This window comes from Python bivittatus, unplaced genomic scaffold (genome assembly GCF_059951505.1).
Source record: "Python bivittatus isolate LINGU-HERP-01145 unplaced genomic scaffold, Pbiv_v1 ctg000200_np1212, whole genome shotgun sequence".
Taxonomy (NCBI): Eukaryota; Metazoa; Chordata; class Lepidosauria; order Squamata; family Pythonidae; genus Python; species Python bivittatus.
The window spans coordinates 22105037-22119283 of record NW_028277040.1 but is presented as its reverse complement, the minus strand read 5'-3'; the positions used below and the strand labels follow the sequence as shown (position 1 = coordinate 22119283).

At 36.7% G+C, this 14247-nt stretch overlaps 1 protein-coding gene across 3 annotated transcripts in view; it reads right to left on the bottom strand.

Annotated features, from left to right (window-relative positions):
- The window catches only part of LOC103050670 (neurabin-1-like), a 58257-nt gene that overhangs the window by 37437 nt on the left and 6573 nt on the right, over positions 1-14247 (bottom strand). For all 3 annotated transcript variants that reach the window (XR_015795220.1, XM_088135804.1, XM_088135805.1), the window contains exons 3-6: positions 7192-7324; positions 4623-4743; positions 1537-1641; positions 459-576 (exon numbers count right to left, since the gene is read on the bottom strand). Coding sequence is in view for 2 of the 3 variants with exons in the window: in XM_088135804.1 (XP_087991930.1) it covers positions 459-576; positions 1537-1641; positions 4623-4743; positions 7192-7324 (477 nt within the window). In the remaining variant the exon portion in view is untranslated. The remainder of the gene's footprint in view (positions 1-458; positions 577-1536; positions 1642-4622; positions 4744-7191; positions 7325-14247) is intronic.

Below are 14247 nucleotides of genomic sequence, written 5' to 3'. Positions count from 1 at the left end.
CACAGGAAGAACTGGGAATGACTTTGTTAGTGTATGAATGAGACAGAAGGAAGTAATAATGTGGGATGCAATGAAGACACAACTTTCCACTCATGTGCCTAGTCTTTCTTGAGGACCTCTGTCCCTTATAACTAAAAAAAAATTGTCTGACTTGCTATGTAATATCTTTGTCAAATTTTTGCAATCCATAAATTGCTGTTGGGAAAATATTTTTTTTCCTCCTCCCTCTCCCCAACCTTATTTCTTCCTCAACCCACATCACCCTAGATAAGAGCTCATGAATGACTGCTAATTGTCAAATAACAGCCTAGAGAACATTTTCTGTTACTCCCTGCTCTCCAAGGTTTCTAGTACAACTCTTTACACTTTATGGTACCTACAGGAAAAAGCTAGTGTATATACATACCTACACCCAACTTGTGGGTAGGTATGTATATATACATCATCTTAATTGTTACCTGTTCTGTTTCATGGGCATATTGTTGCTCATATAAGTATCTCTCCTGTTCCAATGTCTCACTGATAAGGCGAGCTACTTCACTCTGAGTTCCTGGTTTTTCTCTTCCGATCAGAAACCTAAGGAGAAACATTAACCAAAATTAATACACCAACAAAAAATACAATGGTGCTTTCAGCAGGAAATAATTTAGTATCTTTCTGTTCCTTGGCAACAGTTAACCATGCCTTGTCTTCTTACATGACATTTCAATAACTGAAACATACTTTATATGGAGCTATCTTCAAAACATGTTTGGAAATTACAATGGAGGCAAAGTGCAGCATAATACAGAGATCACATGATGCTGATACTGAAAGTTCTGCATTAGTGGGCACAATATAAAGTTTTGATATCACTTTAAATATTCCTAAAATGCTTAGGACCAGACTATCAGAAGGATTGCCTCACCTCCCATCAAACCTTGTCTGGATTTAAGGTCTGCAGGACAGGCCATTTGGAAGATGCCCCTGTTGTCAGAAGGCTGCTCACCTGGCACAGAGCAGGCAGCCTTCTCTTGCATTGCTCCCAAACTATGAATAGCATTCTCTCAAAGAGTTGTGTTTGCCTCTCATTCTCTCTGAATTTAGAAAATTGATGAAAATGCATTTATTTATTTATTTTATTTATCAATCATATTTATATAGCCACCCATCTCACACAAAGTGACTCTGGGCAGCGTACAACAATTAAAAAAATAAATACATAAAAACAACTATATATAAAAACAGGAAAAACACACAAAACAGGAGTGGATAAAATTAATAAGGGAGCCATCGTAAAATCTCCTCAGTCCCCTGGGAACCCCAGGCCTGATCACATAGCCAGGTCTTGAGGGACTTATGGAATGTTAAGAGGGATGGAGCTAATCTCACTTCCGGGGGGGGGAGGGGGAGAAGATTCCCCAAGGCATTTTTAGCATTAATTTAATTTTACAATTTTGTATTTGGACCATGGTTTGTTAGCTACTTTGAATACCCATTCAAGTATAAATAAGGGAACAAATCAATGACTATTTAGTTATGTATAATTACTCATACCTGACTGTGCCTTTTGTATTTTTTAATACAGTTGCTGCAAAAAACTGGGTTACCCCTACCAGGCTTATCCCATCAACTTCAACAATCTGATCATTTACTTGGATTCTGCAAGGCAAGGAAGAACAAGTATTAGATTTTGCATATTACATTATATTTGATGTAAAAAAGTAAAAGGAATAAAATAGTCATGTTTATCACTTTCAATTAAGTACACCCACCATTTTCCACAGAGGAAAAATAATGAATGAACATGCTGTAACCCACAAGTTTTTTTTAACTCTTAGCTTAGCATAAATAGAATATGCAGATCGATTTGTTGTATGTGAGACATCTTTAATAGAAATTGCATAAAATCATACATTTCTCCCTGTATATTACATATACACACACTTTTAAAACAAAATCTAGGGAGAAAAGATACTCTGCTCATTGAGTTGAGTTACGGCCTGCTTCATTTAACCTCAGCAAACATGTATCAGACCACAAGAATCAGGCATACTAATATGCAATCAAACCAGCATCAATTCTTACATTTGCAGACTTTGTACACTTGCACAAAGTCAGGGATCTTGTAGGATTAGAGTCAGGTGTATGATTAACCAATTATACCAAGCTAATGATCATCAATTTCATATGTAGGTTGAAACAGTCATTAACTGAAACAGAAACAGCTGTGTAGGAGGTTTAAACTGGGTGAGGAACAGCCAAACTCTGCTACTAAGGTGAGGTGGTAGAAGACAGTTTCATGTCACAGGTCATACAACATGACAAGACTGAGCACAGCAACAAGACACAAGGTAGTTATACTGCATCAGCAAGGTCTCTCCCAGGCAAAAATTTCAAAGCAGACTGGGCTTTCAAGATGTGCTGTTCAAGCTCTTTTGAAGAAGCACAAAGAAATGGGCAACGTTGAGGACTGTAGATTCAGTGGTTGGCCAAGGAAACAATGCAGCAGATGGAAGACACATCATGTTTACTTTCCTTTGACATTGGAAGATGTCTAGCAGTGCCATCAGCACAAAGCTGGCGGAAACCAGTGGGACCCAGGCATACCCATCTACTGTTCAGAGACGTCTGGCCAGAAGTGGTCTTCGTGGAAGAACTGCGCCCAAAAAGCCATACCTCTGACGTGGAAACAAGGCTAAGTGACTCAACTATGCACGAAAACATAGGAACTGGGGTGCAGAAAAATGGTAGCAGGTGCTCTGGACTGATGAGTCCAAATTTGAAATAGTTGGCTGTAGCAGGAGGCAGTTTGTTCGCCAAAGCGTTGGAGAGCGGTACAATAATGAGTGTCTGCAGGCAACAGCAGAAGCATGGTGGAGGCTCCTTGCAAGTTTGGGGCTGCATTTCTGCAAATGGAGTTGGAGATTTGGTCAGGATCAATGGGATCCTCAATGCTGAGAAATACAGGCAGATCCTTATCCATCATGCCATACTATCAGGGAGGCGTGTGATTGACCCCAAATTTATTCTGCAGCAGGACAACAAACATACAGCCAATGTCATTAAGAACTATCCTCAGCGTAAAGAAGAACAAGGAGTCCTGGAAGTGATGGTTTGGCCCCCACAGAGCCCTGATCTCAACATCATTGAGTCTGTCTGGGATTACATGAAGAGACAGAAGGATCTGAGGCAGCCTACATCCACAGGAGATCTGTGGTTAGTTCTCCAAGATGTTTGGAACAACCTACCTGCTGAGTTCCTTCAAAAACTGTGTGCAAGTGTACCTAGAAGAATTGATGCTATTTTGAAGCCAAAGGGTGGTCACACCAAATATTGATTTGGGTTTTTCTTCTGTTTGCTCACTTTGCATTTTGTAAATTGATAAACATAAACAATTACAATATATATTTTTGAAAGCATTCTTACTTTACAGCATTTTTTCACACCTGCCTAAAACTTTTGCACAGTACTGTAGTTCTTGAACTAGATTGAACGACATTTTACAAAAGAAACTGAGGACTTATTTTCACTTTGGTGACATTACAATTTTCACTTCTTTTTTACCTTGATGACAATACTATTCTTTTATCACTAGACAAAGCTACAAAGGAAGTAACCCACTAAGTCCTAACTACACTAGAATAATACTTTTTAATTTCTGGAAACAAATATCCCAAATGGCATACATGATTGCACATAGCCAACAGAGAAACTGTTTCTGGATATTCAGACGTAAAAATACCCTAACAGAGTTAAATTAATTACTGAATTAATTAAGTACATTAGTTCAAGTGGCTGAACATGATTTTTTTAAGGAGTAAAAGAGGAATCTCAAATTTCAAATAGACATGACAACAACACATACAGTGGTACCTCGGGTCATGAACGCTTCTGTTCACAACCAATTCGGTTCATGAACAGCTCTGTTCGCAAAATTTTGCCTCTGTTCGCGAAAGCCAGATCGGGTGACGAACAGGATCCGCGGCCATTTTCCCTCCCGTGACACGTGGTCATGGCTTCCTGTAGAGAGGGGGACTCTCCCTCCAAGCAGTAACCGCCTCCCCACCCGCCTTCCTGTCCTCCACGCCAGAAGTCGCGTCGAGCAAGGTTAGCGTTCTCTCTTTTCGTACTGTATTTTGTTTCATATTTTTGCGGTTTTAAAAAAAAACACATATGATTCAGAACGGATTAACCATAATTACATTGAACCTTATGGGGAAATTTGATTTGGGACGCGACCAATTCGGGTTGCGACCAGAGTCGCGGAACGAATTAAGTTCGTGAACCGAGGTACCACTGTATTATCCATTCTCGAGTTTATATACTTTTATTTCCTGCCATTTTCATAGGTTAAATAAAATCCTCGGTATTTACATTGGTATATACGTAAACACTGAATTAAGTTTATAATTTCAACTTCCTATAATGTCCAAGTCTGGCATCTGAAATCATACTTTTATTCTAGTATAGAGCCTAAAAAAACTACAATTTTAAATTTAAAAGTCATAAAGAACCCAGATAGTTTAAAGCTTATCTCTCTCATAGAAGCAGAAGAGGAATGAACAGGAAAAGTTCCAGGTTCCACATGCCTCATTTATTATACTGTGCAAAAAGCAGGCTAAACAAACAAGGAAACTTACCGGCCATCTTGCTGGGCAGCTCCACCTTCGGTTATTGTTTTTACAAAGATACCCAATTTTTCCAGGCCCTGATCTGCACCAACACCCATTCCTATTATACTGATACCCAAGCCACTGTCACCTGTAAGAAAAATACAACAAGCAAAATGATCCCATTTTTGTTATTTGGAGAACATGCTGTATCATAGCTAATAGTATAATGCTGAGAGTGATGAAATGGCTGGGACAGCTGGAACACAAATGAAGGAATCGCACAGTGGGCCAGAATGACTTGAGGCCCACCTGAAGGCCTATTCTGAAGCAATAAAAGCAGAGAACACAGCTTACTTCTCGCCTTTGACTGCATACAGACAAAAATAAAATAAGTGTTTTTTCATACCATGAAGCATCCTCTTCATCATGGTATTTGGGTGTGAAGAGGATTGGGGAGAACTGGTGGATCTCTCTGACAATTTGCATCATTTTTTGCAAATGAAGTCAATGAGAACTGCTTTGAATGGAATTCCAAGCATTCAGTAAAACCTTAAGAATGAAACTTCAGCAATCACTTATCCCCTTATTTTGGATTTTTGGGGGCTCGTCAAGGAGTTCAACAGGACAGATCCCATAGGTATTTATTAATCACATTTATAACCCACCAAATCAGCTAGGGACTCCTGGCAGTTCACAATAATAAAATCACTGTACATAAGAGGGAAAAAAAGGGTCCTCTGGAAAACTGCAATCTTTTAATATTCTCTAGTATTTTCTGGAAGGAGCAAGTCTAATTTTTGAGGGGAAATCACTTCACAGGGCCAGGACTGGATGGAGAAAATAGCACTTTCAGGCTTAGTGCGTCAAAACCAGCACTATAAATTCTACATGGAAATTACAGGCAGCCAATGGACAGCAAACAACACAGATGTTACATATTTCTGATAGATAGTACCTGCCAGTATGTGAACTGCCGCATTCTGCACTAATTACTGTTGTGGTGCCTTCAAAGGCAGCCCTATGTAGAGCACATTGCAGTAATCTAGATAGGCAGTGATCAGGACATGAGTTACAATAGAGGGATAGTATTGTAGAGAAGTAAGGCTGCATCTGGGGCACCAGCTGGTGCTGGATGAAAGCCCTTCTAGGCAAAGCCTTTTCCTGCCTTTCAAACAGCAGGTGAGAGTTCAGGTGGACTCCCAAACTGCAGCCATGCTCCATCAGGGGTTATGCCTCCCCCTTGATAACTCTGCAGCAAACCAAGAATCCCAATGTATCAACAGTCTTGCAATGATTCAATTTCGGGGGGGGGGTTGGTCCCATCCAGACACTCACAGCCTCCAGGCAATGGGACAAGAGTTTCATAGCATCACCAGGTCTCTCCCTTGACAAACAGGTCAGCAGCCTGGGACCAGTCCTTGATTTTGACCTGTCACCACCACAGGTGGTAGATACGCCAGAGTATGTTGGTACAATTTACACAGTGTGCCAGCTATCATCATTCCTAAGCTAGTTTGACTTGACAGATATCTATGTCCTCATTATATCTCTTCTCGATTACTGCAATTTACTCTACATTGAGCAACAACGTAAGTCACAAATGGTAGCTAAGTGTAACTAGATGCCTGTAGTACTTGCTAATTGCTCATTGTCACAGGTTAAGGTGTTACTATTAACCTTTAAACCCTAAACAGCTTAGGGACTATTTCCAGTCATTATGGTTAGCCAAGGAAGGCTTTTCTGAAGATGTCCATGCCTTCAGAAACCTATATATCTAGCTCTTATTGATCCTAAGGCTATGGAATGCACCCCCTTGGTAAAGAGTAAAGATAGACCTTCCCAGGCCTTTAATTTTTAATGAATTCATTTTGGCATTATTTTTATGTTTGAAAAATAATTGCTTCTTTGAGTATTTCCTTAAAGCTAAGACAGACATTAAAACACAAATCAGTCTATGTTTATAATAAAAACTGAAATACTGGTGTATTTAAAGACTCCACAGAAGAATAAAGTACAATGTCAACCTAAGTAATTTTTCTACCTGTTTCTGCAGACTTAAGAGCTGGAATTTGCATTACCAAAACTAAGGGATTAAGCTTTGAACTTGGTGCTACTTAATACCACTATTTGAATGTTGGCAGACATTAAACCTAATACTACTTAGCACAACCACATTTCTCCTAATTTGCACCCTATTTCTCTAGATTCATTTAGAAAACATAAATCGGATAAAGTCTGAAAGTTTATACATTACCTTAAAGTTTGCTAGTGACATTGTCAGTATGAGTTTTGATTTTTCCTCTCATGACTAATATATAAAAAACATATTTTGCTTTTTATAGTCCTGTACTGTTTAGTTTTCCTTTCAACTTTTATAAAATATTTTCCAGCCTTAACACAGCCAAACCTTTAGAAAACAATCTCATTTTAAGCTTAAGAGTAATTTATATTCTTGACATTGCAATGCTATATTTAATTAGAAATTTTGCAAGTTAATGATGCTGACTTCTGGGTAACTGGTTATTTGACTGCAATTTAAGCTGTAAACATTAAAAGACCTTGCTTTTTCCTTATGATAGACATTCAAGATTTGCACCTTTTTCAATTTCCACTGGAAAAACCTCCATTTTCTCCACCCTTTTCTCAAGTTCATACTCCGCTGATGCTGCCACAGGGTCCACTTCTTCATTGCGTCTATCATAGTCTTCATTTGAGTAAGTACTGAACACCTAAAAAAAGGTAACATTTTCAAAAAGTTTTTCGCCCATGCAAGTTGAATAGATCTAAATGCCAATTAAATACATTTAAATACCAACTTAGAACATGCTCATGTTATATCCATTTGCAAATCAATGATTGAGAGTATATGGACAACATAGCAAAATCATCTTATGCAAGGGATTTTTAAAGGCCTATAAATTCTTTGACCTTTTTTAAACAGATAATTTGAAACAAGTTTCTCAATAACAGGACTATCTCTATATTTAACTAAGTTCATAACACAACTTTTAAATTTTAAAAAATACTAGACATCCCGTGACCTGTTGGATCACTGTTTCAGAGATATTTCCTTACCTAAACAGAGAACAGAATGACAAAGGGCAAAAAAGCAGTGTGAGTGTGAGCTACTTGAACTTGCCCCACTGAATTTGCTTATGGGAAGCTGGCAGGGAACGTCAGAAATCTCCCTCATCTTCTCCTTCCTTCCTTCCTTCCTTCCTTCCTTCCTTCCTTCCTTCCTTCCTTCCTTCCTTCCTTCCTTCCTTCCTTCCTTCATATATTATAGACTTGCACTGTCTGCCCTCCCCTCATGACCTTCAGAAAAGCCCCAGTGAAGCCTCCTCCTTCCTGCTCAGCTGACCTGTGGAACTGCCTGCCACTTTACTAGGGGGAGGTGGAACAAAGGGAGCCATGGACCGCAAGGAAAACTGCACCCCCACTCCTCATTCTGGTATGTCCCCAAGGGCCCCCTCCCTTGAGGGAGGAAGAGGGCTCATCTGTCAACTACTGGTGCCCCCCAGCTAGCCCTACCTCACCAGCAGGCATCGAAGTCACTCCCTCAACCTTCCCTCAACACCCACCACCATTAAGAGTTTTCAAATTTCTGCCTCAGTTTCAAAGCAGCCAATCACCACTTGCCCGTCAGGCCTTGCCACCAGCCAATTGGGCACAGGGGCCAGAGGGAGGCAGGAAAGAGGTCAGGTATATGCCTATGATGATCATGTGACCTGGGCTGATTGGGGCAGCGCAACAGCACAGCAATGCTGAAGTGACCACACATTTCCCAAATTTAAATCCCATGGGAGTAATGGGTCCCAGATTTTGGATGCATTCTATAAGTTAGCCCACCTGAGGTACCTTGGTTCAAAAACTGTTGCCCTATGGTGCACCATTTTGCCCAGTTGAAGGTTACAGACATGAGGGTTTTAATGATATATAGAGAGATACTTATATTTGTTAGAGGAATTATGTTACAGTATTCTGTATTAGAATTAAAGCAAAATGTAGTGGATCACATGAATTACGTGCTTAACCAAATCAGGTTTAGAAACTGATATACCACATTTACCCAAAAAGAAGACACTGCTGAATTTAAAATAATCTCATCCCCACCGATGGAAAAATAGATAGAAAAAAGGTGTTAAACACAGAACAATTATGCAAACTTCTTGTTAACTAGATTTGCCAACTCCCACTGAAACTAATCCACTGCAACAAATGTGGACGTGTGGGCAAACATACTGGTCACGGTCTATATCCAAAAAAGTACAGGGCCAGGATAAAAATTTAAATTATTAACTGAATTGCCAACTGACCAAACTGCCTGTAAAATAAGATATCCATTGGTAAAACTGATCTCCCATACGCATATAAATACAAACTACTTTCTCTCAAACACTAACTGCTCTCTCAAATATAAATATGCAGAACTCCACATATATACTGTATATTCACACACAGGAAAAAGATATATAAACTAGGGCATAAAGCTACACATTATTCCTCTGTATTAAGTCCTTGGAGTCTTACTTCTGAGTAAGTATGCATAGGCTGCTACTATGCTGGAGGTGGAACTATTTAGTCAGCTTAGTTCATGCAAGTTGGAGTGGAAATTGAAGAAGTGTGGATGTGCATTTTCTTTCTCTTTGCAAAAAACATGAGTTGACACATGCTTTTGTGCTGAACTGCAAGTACAAGAAAAGTATTTTTTTGTGTACCTTCATCTTAAGGCAATAATAGACATAATTTTTAAAAATGGACTGAGAAGCATTTATGTTTTCTCAGTCATGTTGTACCTAATATCTAAAATAATCTTAAGAATTTAGTCTAGAAGCCTAATTACATGACAGGGTATGCTTGAATAGAAAAAAAACAAACCATTCCTACTATTTTGAGCACTATTTTGAATTGTGTCTCCCAAGATTTAAATCTTTTAAATAAATCAATGAATACAATCAAAACTGCTTATACAAATGTCTCAAAGAATAGATTCTAGCACTGAATGAAGTTAGTGATTGAATCCTAAGAGTTAACTTGCTGTATGTTATTAATGTACATGCTTAGGATGAATATTTAGAAAACTGTTAGGAAACAGCTTAAAACTTTACATTTTAAGAAATAATCCTGCATAAAGAGAAAGAGGCACTGGATATTAGGTTGTTCCTTAAGAACTATCTGTTGGTGACAATTATGACAGAAGTGATTATCATGAATACAAAATAGCAGCAAGATACTCTTAAGATTTTTCTTTAGAAAAATATGTTAATCAAATGTTTAATATCACTTCTCAGAAAGATGTCTGAAAGCAAGTCTTTGGCTCAACATCAGCAACCTTTTCAGGCACCAACAACTTCTTAAAATTAATAGTGGCTTAAGCTTTACTCCTTAGTAAAGATTTAGGTCTTTTTTTTTTTCCCCAAGATTCCTCAGATACTGTCAGGGAGTGTAGCAGGCACTCAATTGTTACTCCTGGGATTCAAAGTATAGTTAAACCAAAACAGTAGTTTAATGAACTAAACAAGTGGATAGATTCAGAGATGCTGAGCACACTACTAGGTTCATCTACATAAGGAAATACTGTAACCAGGAGACACACTCAGGTCCAATTCAGACACACATAATTCAGACACCCACAAGAGACTATGATATATAAATTGACTTATACCAAGAGTACAGAAAGAAAGACATTTATTTGTTGGTATAGACTGATGAGCACAGAGTTGGGGCTTTCACTAATGACACATAAATATTTATGAAATTCTCTCTTTATCCCACCACCAACCTCAAGGAGAAAAAGATACATTCCTATTTCAGAATGATGTCCATTCCCTTCTAAAAAGTATGTTGCTATACAAGGTTGGATTTCCATCTCTAGTAGAACTGAAGTTTTACATACCTATGCAGAAGATATGCAAGATAGCCAGTATTTTTAATCTACTGTAATTATCCATTTTAGCTTCATCAGTCATTAATGTACTCTACTAACTTACTTTCAGAGAAAATTTAAAGATGAAGTGTAACATCTATCTCGTCCTTTCCTCCTCTCCTGCAAACGCAGTGTGTTAAAATGCTGAGTGGGAACTGTCCCATTCCTTTCTTCTCACCAAAAATTATTTTTGCTCACAAAAGCACAGTATGGATTTTATGACTTCAGTGACATGATCATATTAGAACACATTTCTCTAATGGAGACTTTTTTACAAGCACTTCATACTTACTTAATGTATCCTACAATTAGGACAGGATCAATGTTTATATTTCAGCCAAGATTGGTTTTACATTTTCTAATATTAATGCTTTATGATATGAAAAGTCAGTTAGTTTAGATGACATCATTCCAACAAGCTATTTTGATCTGTTCCAAAAAAAACATTTTTCCAGACTGCTCTACTTCTACTGCTAGCACGAATTCCCAAGAAATAACTAAGACAATGAATACCTTTCATCACTGAAAACTGTTAATTTTAAACAACTTCTGAAAATCACCATAAATTCTCAGATCCCCTTCTGTGAAGACAGTTCATCCCATTTTAATAAAAAAAAAAAATGTCCTCGCTGTCCATAGCCAACATAATTATAGTAATATTAGCTGAGGTTTCTTTTTAGAATACTTTTTAAAAATTGAATATATTTTAAGATACCAGAAACAATAATATAAACAAAATCTCATATTCCCCAAAATTTTAGTGATTGGTGTACAAAATAGATGAAATCGTATCATTTCACAGGTATGAGCGCTATTCCATAAACTTCTTAGCTCTTTTCTCTTGTCCCCAGTACTAAACTGATTCTGTGAAAAGCACTAAATTTACACTCTTAAACTAGTTTAACAATGAAAAATTCATACACCCTTCACTAAGAACAAAACATGAAATTTGCAAATTTATCCTTCACGGATATCAAATAAAAACTGCTAAGCATGATAAAGTCTGATTCAAAACAGTGAAATAGCATAAATGCTCTGGAGTACCTCTTTTTACTCCCTTTCTTTATACAATCTACCAGAACTACCAACAAATTAGTTGCATTTACACTTAATGTATGCCTTATTCTTAAAGCCCCCATCACCAGGGAGAAAAAAAAAATCCTTACTTTCTTTCAAAGATAACATGAATATGGGCAAAATGGTATCCCCCCAAACAACAATTAAATTTAGAAACCACTAATTTGATCAGAATTAGGTTAATGATGATAATACCAAAATTTAAAGGACAAATATATTAATAGAGTTTAGGTAGAAAGCACTAACTTGACATTATCCTAAACAACTTAGGTCAACACAAAAAAAGAATTTAAATACATGCTATTCTCCCTACCTATATCAATTACAAGATTTCATCCATTACTGCCTGAACATGTAAAACAGCAGAAAATAGACAATTTCAGTACATTTCCCAAATTAGCTTCCATAGTTAAGTTTAAGATTTAACTGGGAGGTTCTTTGAGATTCCATATTAATACAACTCACTATTTTAAATTTATTAAAACCAATATCTTATGACTCATATCTCAGATTACCACTCCCTTTATAATAAAAGTAACATAAAAGATACAAAAGATATTTCAACTAGAAAAAAATAGAATACAAGTATGGATAATTTTTTTAAAATGTGCAATCACAATAAACTATAAAAAGTCATATAATCTGTTCATCAAAAGAAAACCTTAACCTTGTGCTATTTACAGGATGGATAAAATTGTTTTTGAGGAGGTATATGGTATAAATGGAAGAGACAGGAGAAGAATAGAAAGCAAAACAAGAAATGAACAGGACATGTTCCTAAAACCCTGACGATTTGACGAACCTGTTTCTGTTCCTGAGCTGTGCCTTCTTTTGACTAAATCTTAATCTGTGCAACGAACTGTATAAGACATCTTATTTGGGAATATTTTAATGAAAGTTCTTATATGTCTGAGTAAGTCAGCCAAATGCAAACAAGCCTGGCTGCCTGAATGAAACATCAGTATGAGAACTGTGACTGCTTTGAAAATGCTAACAGAAGCATGTCTGAACATGCAGCATCTACACATTAATAAATATTCTTATGTCATCGTACTTTTTTTTTTGGTAAGGACTGTCTGCGTTCTCTGGCCATATTTTCATATCTGAACAACAGTTGTTACGGTATGATGGTAATTTACTGCACTTAAGCAAAACTGGTGTTCTACTGTTCCACTTGCATCAGCACAAGCACTCTGTAAACTAGAAAAACAGTAGGTACACTAACTTCTTTAACTTTTGTTTATAAGAATCAAAATACAAGATTCTAATGACTGGGTACCTGTGGTATATTTAATGTTATTTTCATTTTCTATTAATTTAGAGTGATCTGATAGCAGTGTTTTAACCATGCCATGTATGTGAGACAGGCCTATCTATCACCATATCTATCATATCTCAATATAGCTGCAAAAACAAAATGGATCCTGTAGAAATTGCTATAGATAACTTTGTAATAAAAAACAATAAATTACAGCAAGAAGCAATTTATTTGAAGAAAAAAACCACTTGGTCTGTTTCTGCAACAAATTCATTTCCATATAGCTGAGAACATATATTTCATCCATATGGCTGATTCACTCAAACCAGGATACAGATTATCTAAAAGAGTAAAAATTGCAAGAGGTTTTTTTTTGTTAAATTATATAAAGACTATACAAATACACTAATCTAGAGAAGAAAATGTTACGATGAGTCTTAATGTGAGGAGCAATATATGGAGTAATTCCATAATATGTTCTTACGTATCAAGAGAAGAAGGAAGCATCTTCCTTACTAAAAAAAGGAAATTAGCACATTGCTAAACATGTACAATTAGCTGCTATAAAAGTGATAACTGTAAAAAATTCAAGTAAAGAGCAAAGACATGGATAATACTGCAATGTAATATCAGAAGAAACTTAAGAACTGGAAAATTCCCCAAACAGCATACAGATGAAATACTCATTTAATGCATTTCCTAGCTACAGATTTCAGTGTTTAAGAAATAAAATGTAACTGAGTTAGCTATGTAATAATTTGTAAACAAAACAGAAAGAAACAGATGGAATTGTGAAGATCTTAACATGGGGCTAAAGAGAAATATGGAACATTTGATAACCATCTTAAAGCCTATTTCTATGGGTCTGAAAAATATGCAGAGAAAAAAGATTCTGATGAAGCTGAAGTTTGGAAGAAATTTAAGGTAACCTTGAAAAAACCAATTGGCAATAACAAGAGTTAAACCACATACACACAACAAAGGAAAAAGCACTGCCTCCAACTAATTTTCTTGCCAGTGTTCTCCATACTCAACACCAGAGTCAATTCTTAACTGCTGAAGAGGAGCTGCCTCTGATACAGGCATCCAGCAATCAACTTTCCATAACACCAACTATAAATTTTAGGGAAAATAGTGAGTCATCCAAGAAATATTCCATTTTTGTTTTTAAAAGTGATGTAACATATATGGCAATCAGCCAAATTTTTCCAATTACTTTTTATCAAATGTGGAATGATAATCTCAGCCGTCAGCCTCAAATATTGAATATATAGTAAATTCATTTTTTATCTCTGTTTTCTTCAATCTGGGAAGGAAAAACAAGTGTTCTTACTTTTATAGCTTGCACATTCTCAATTTTGAATTATTTCAAATTAAAAAAATATATACAA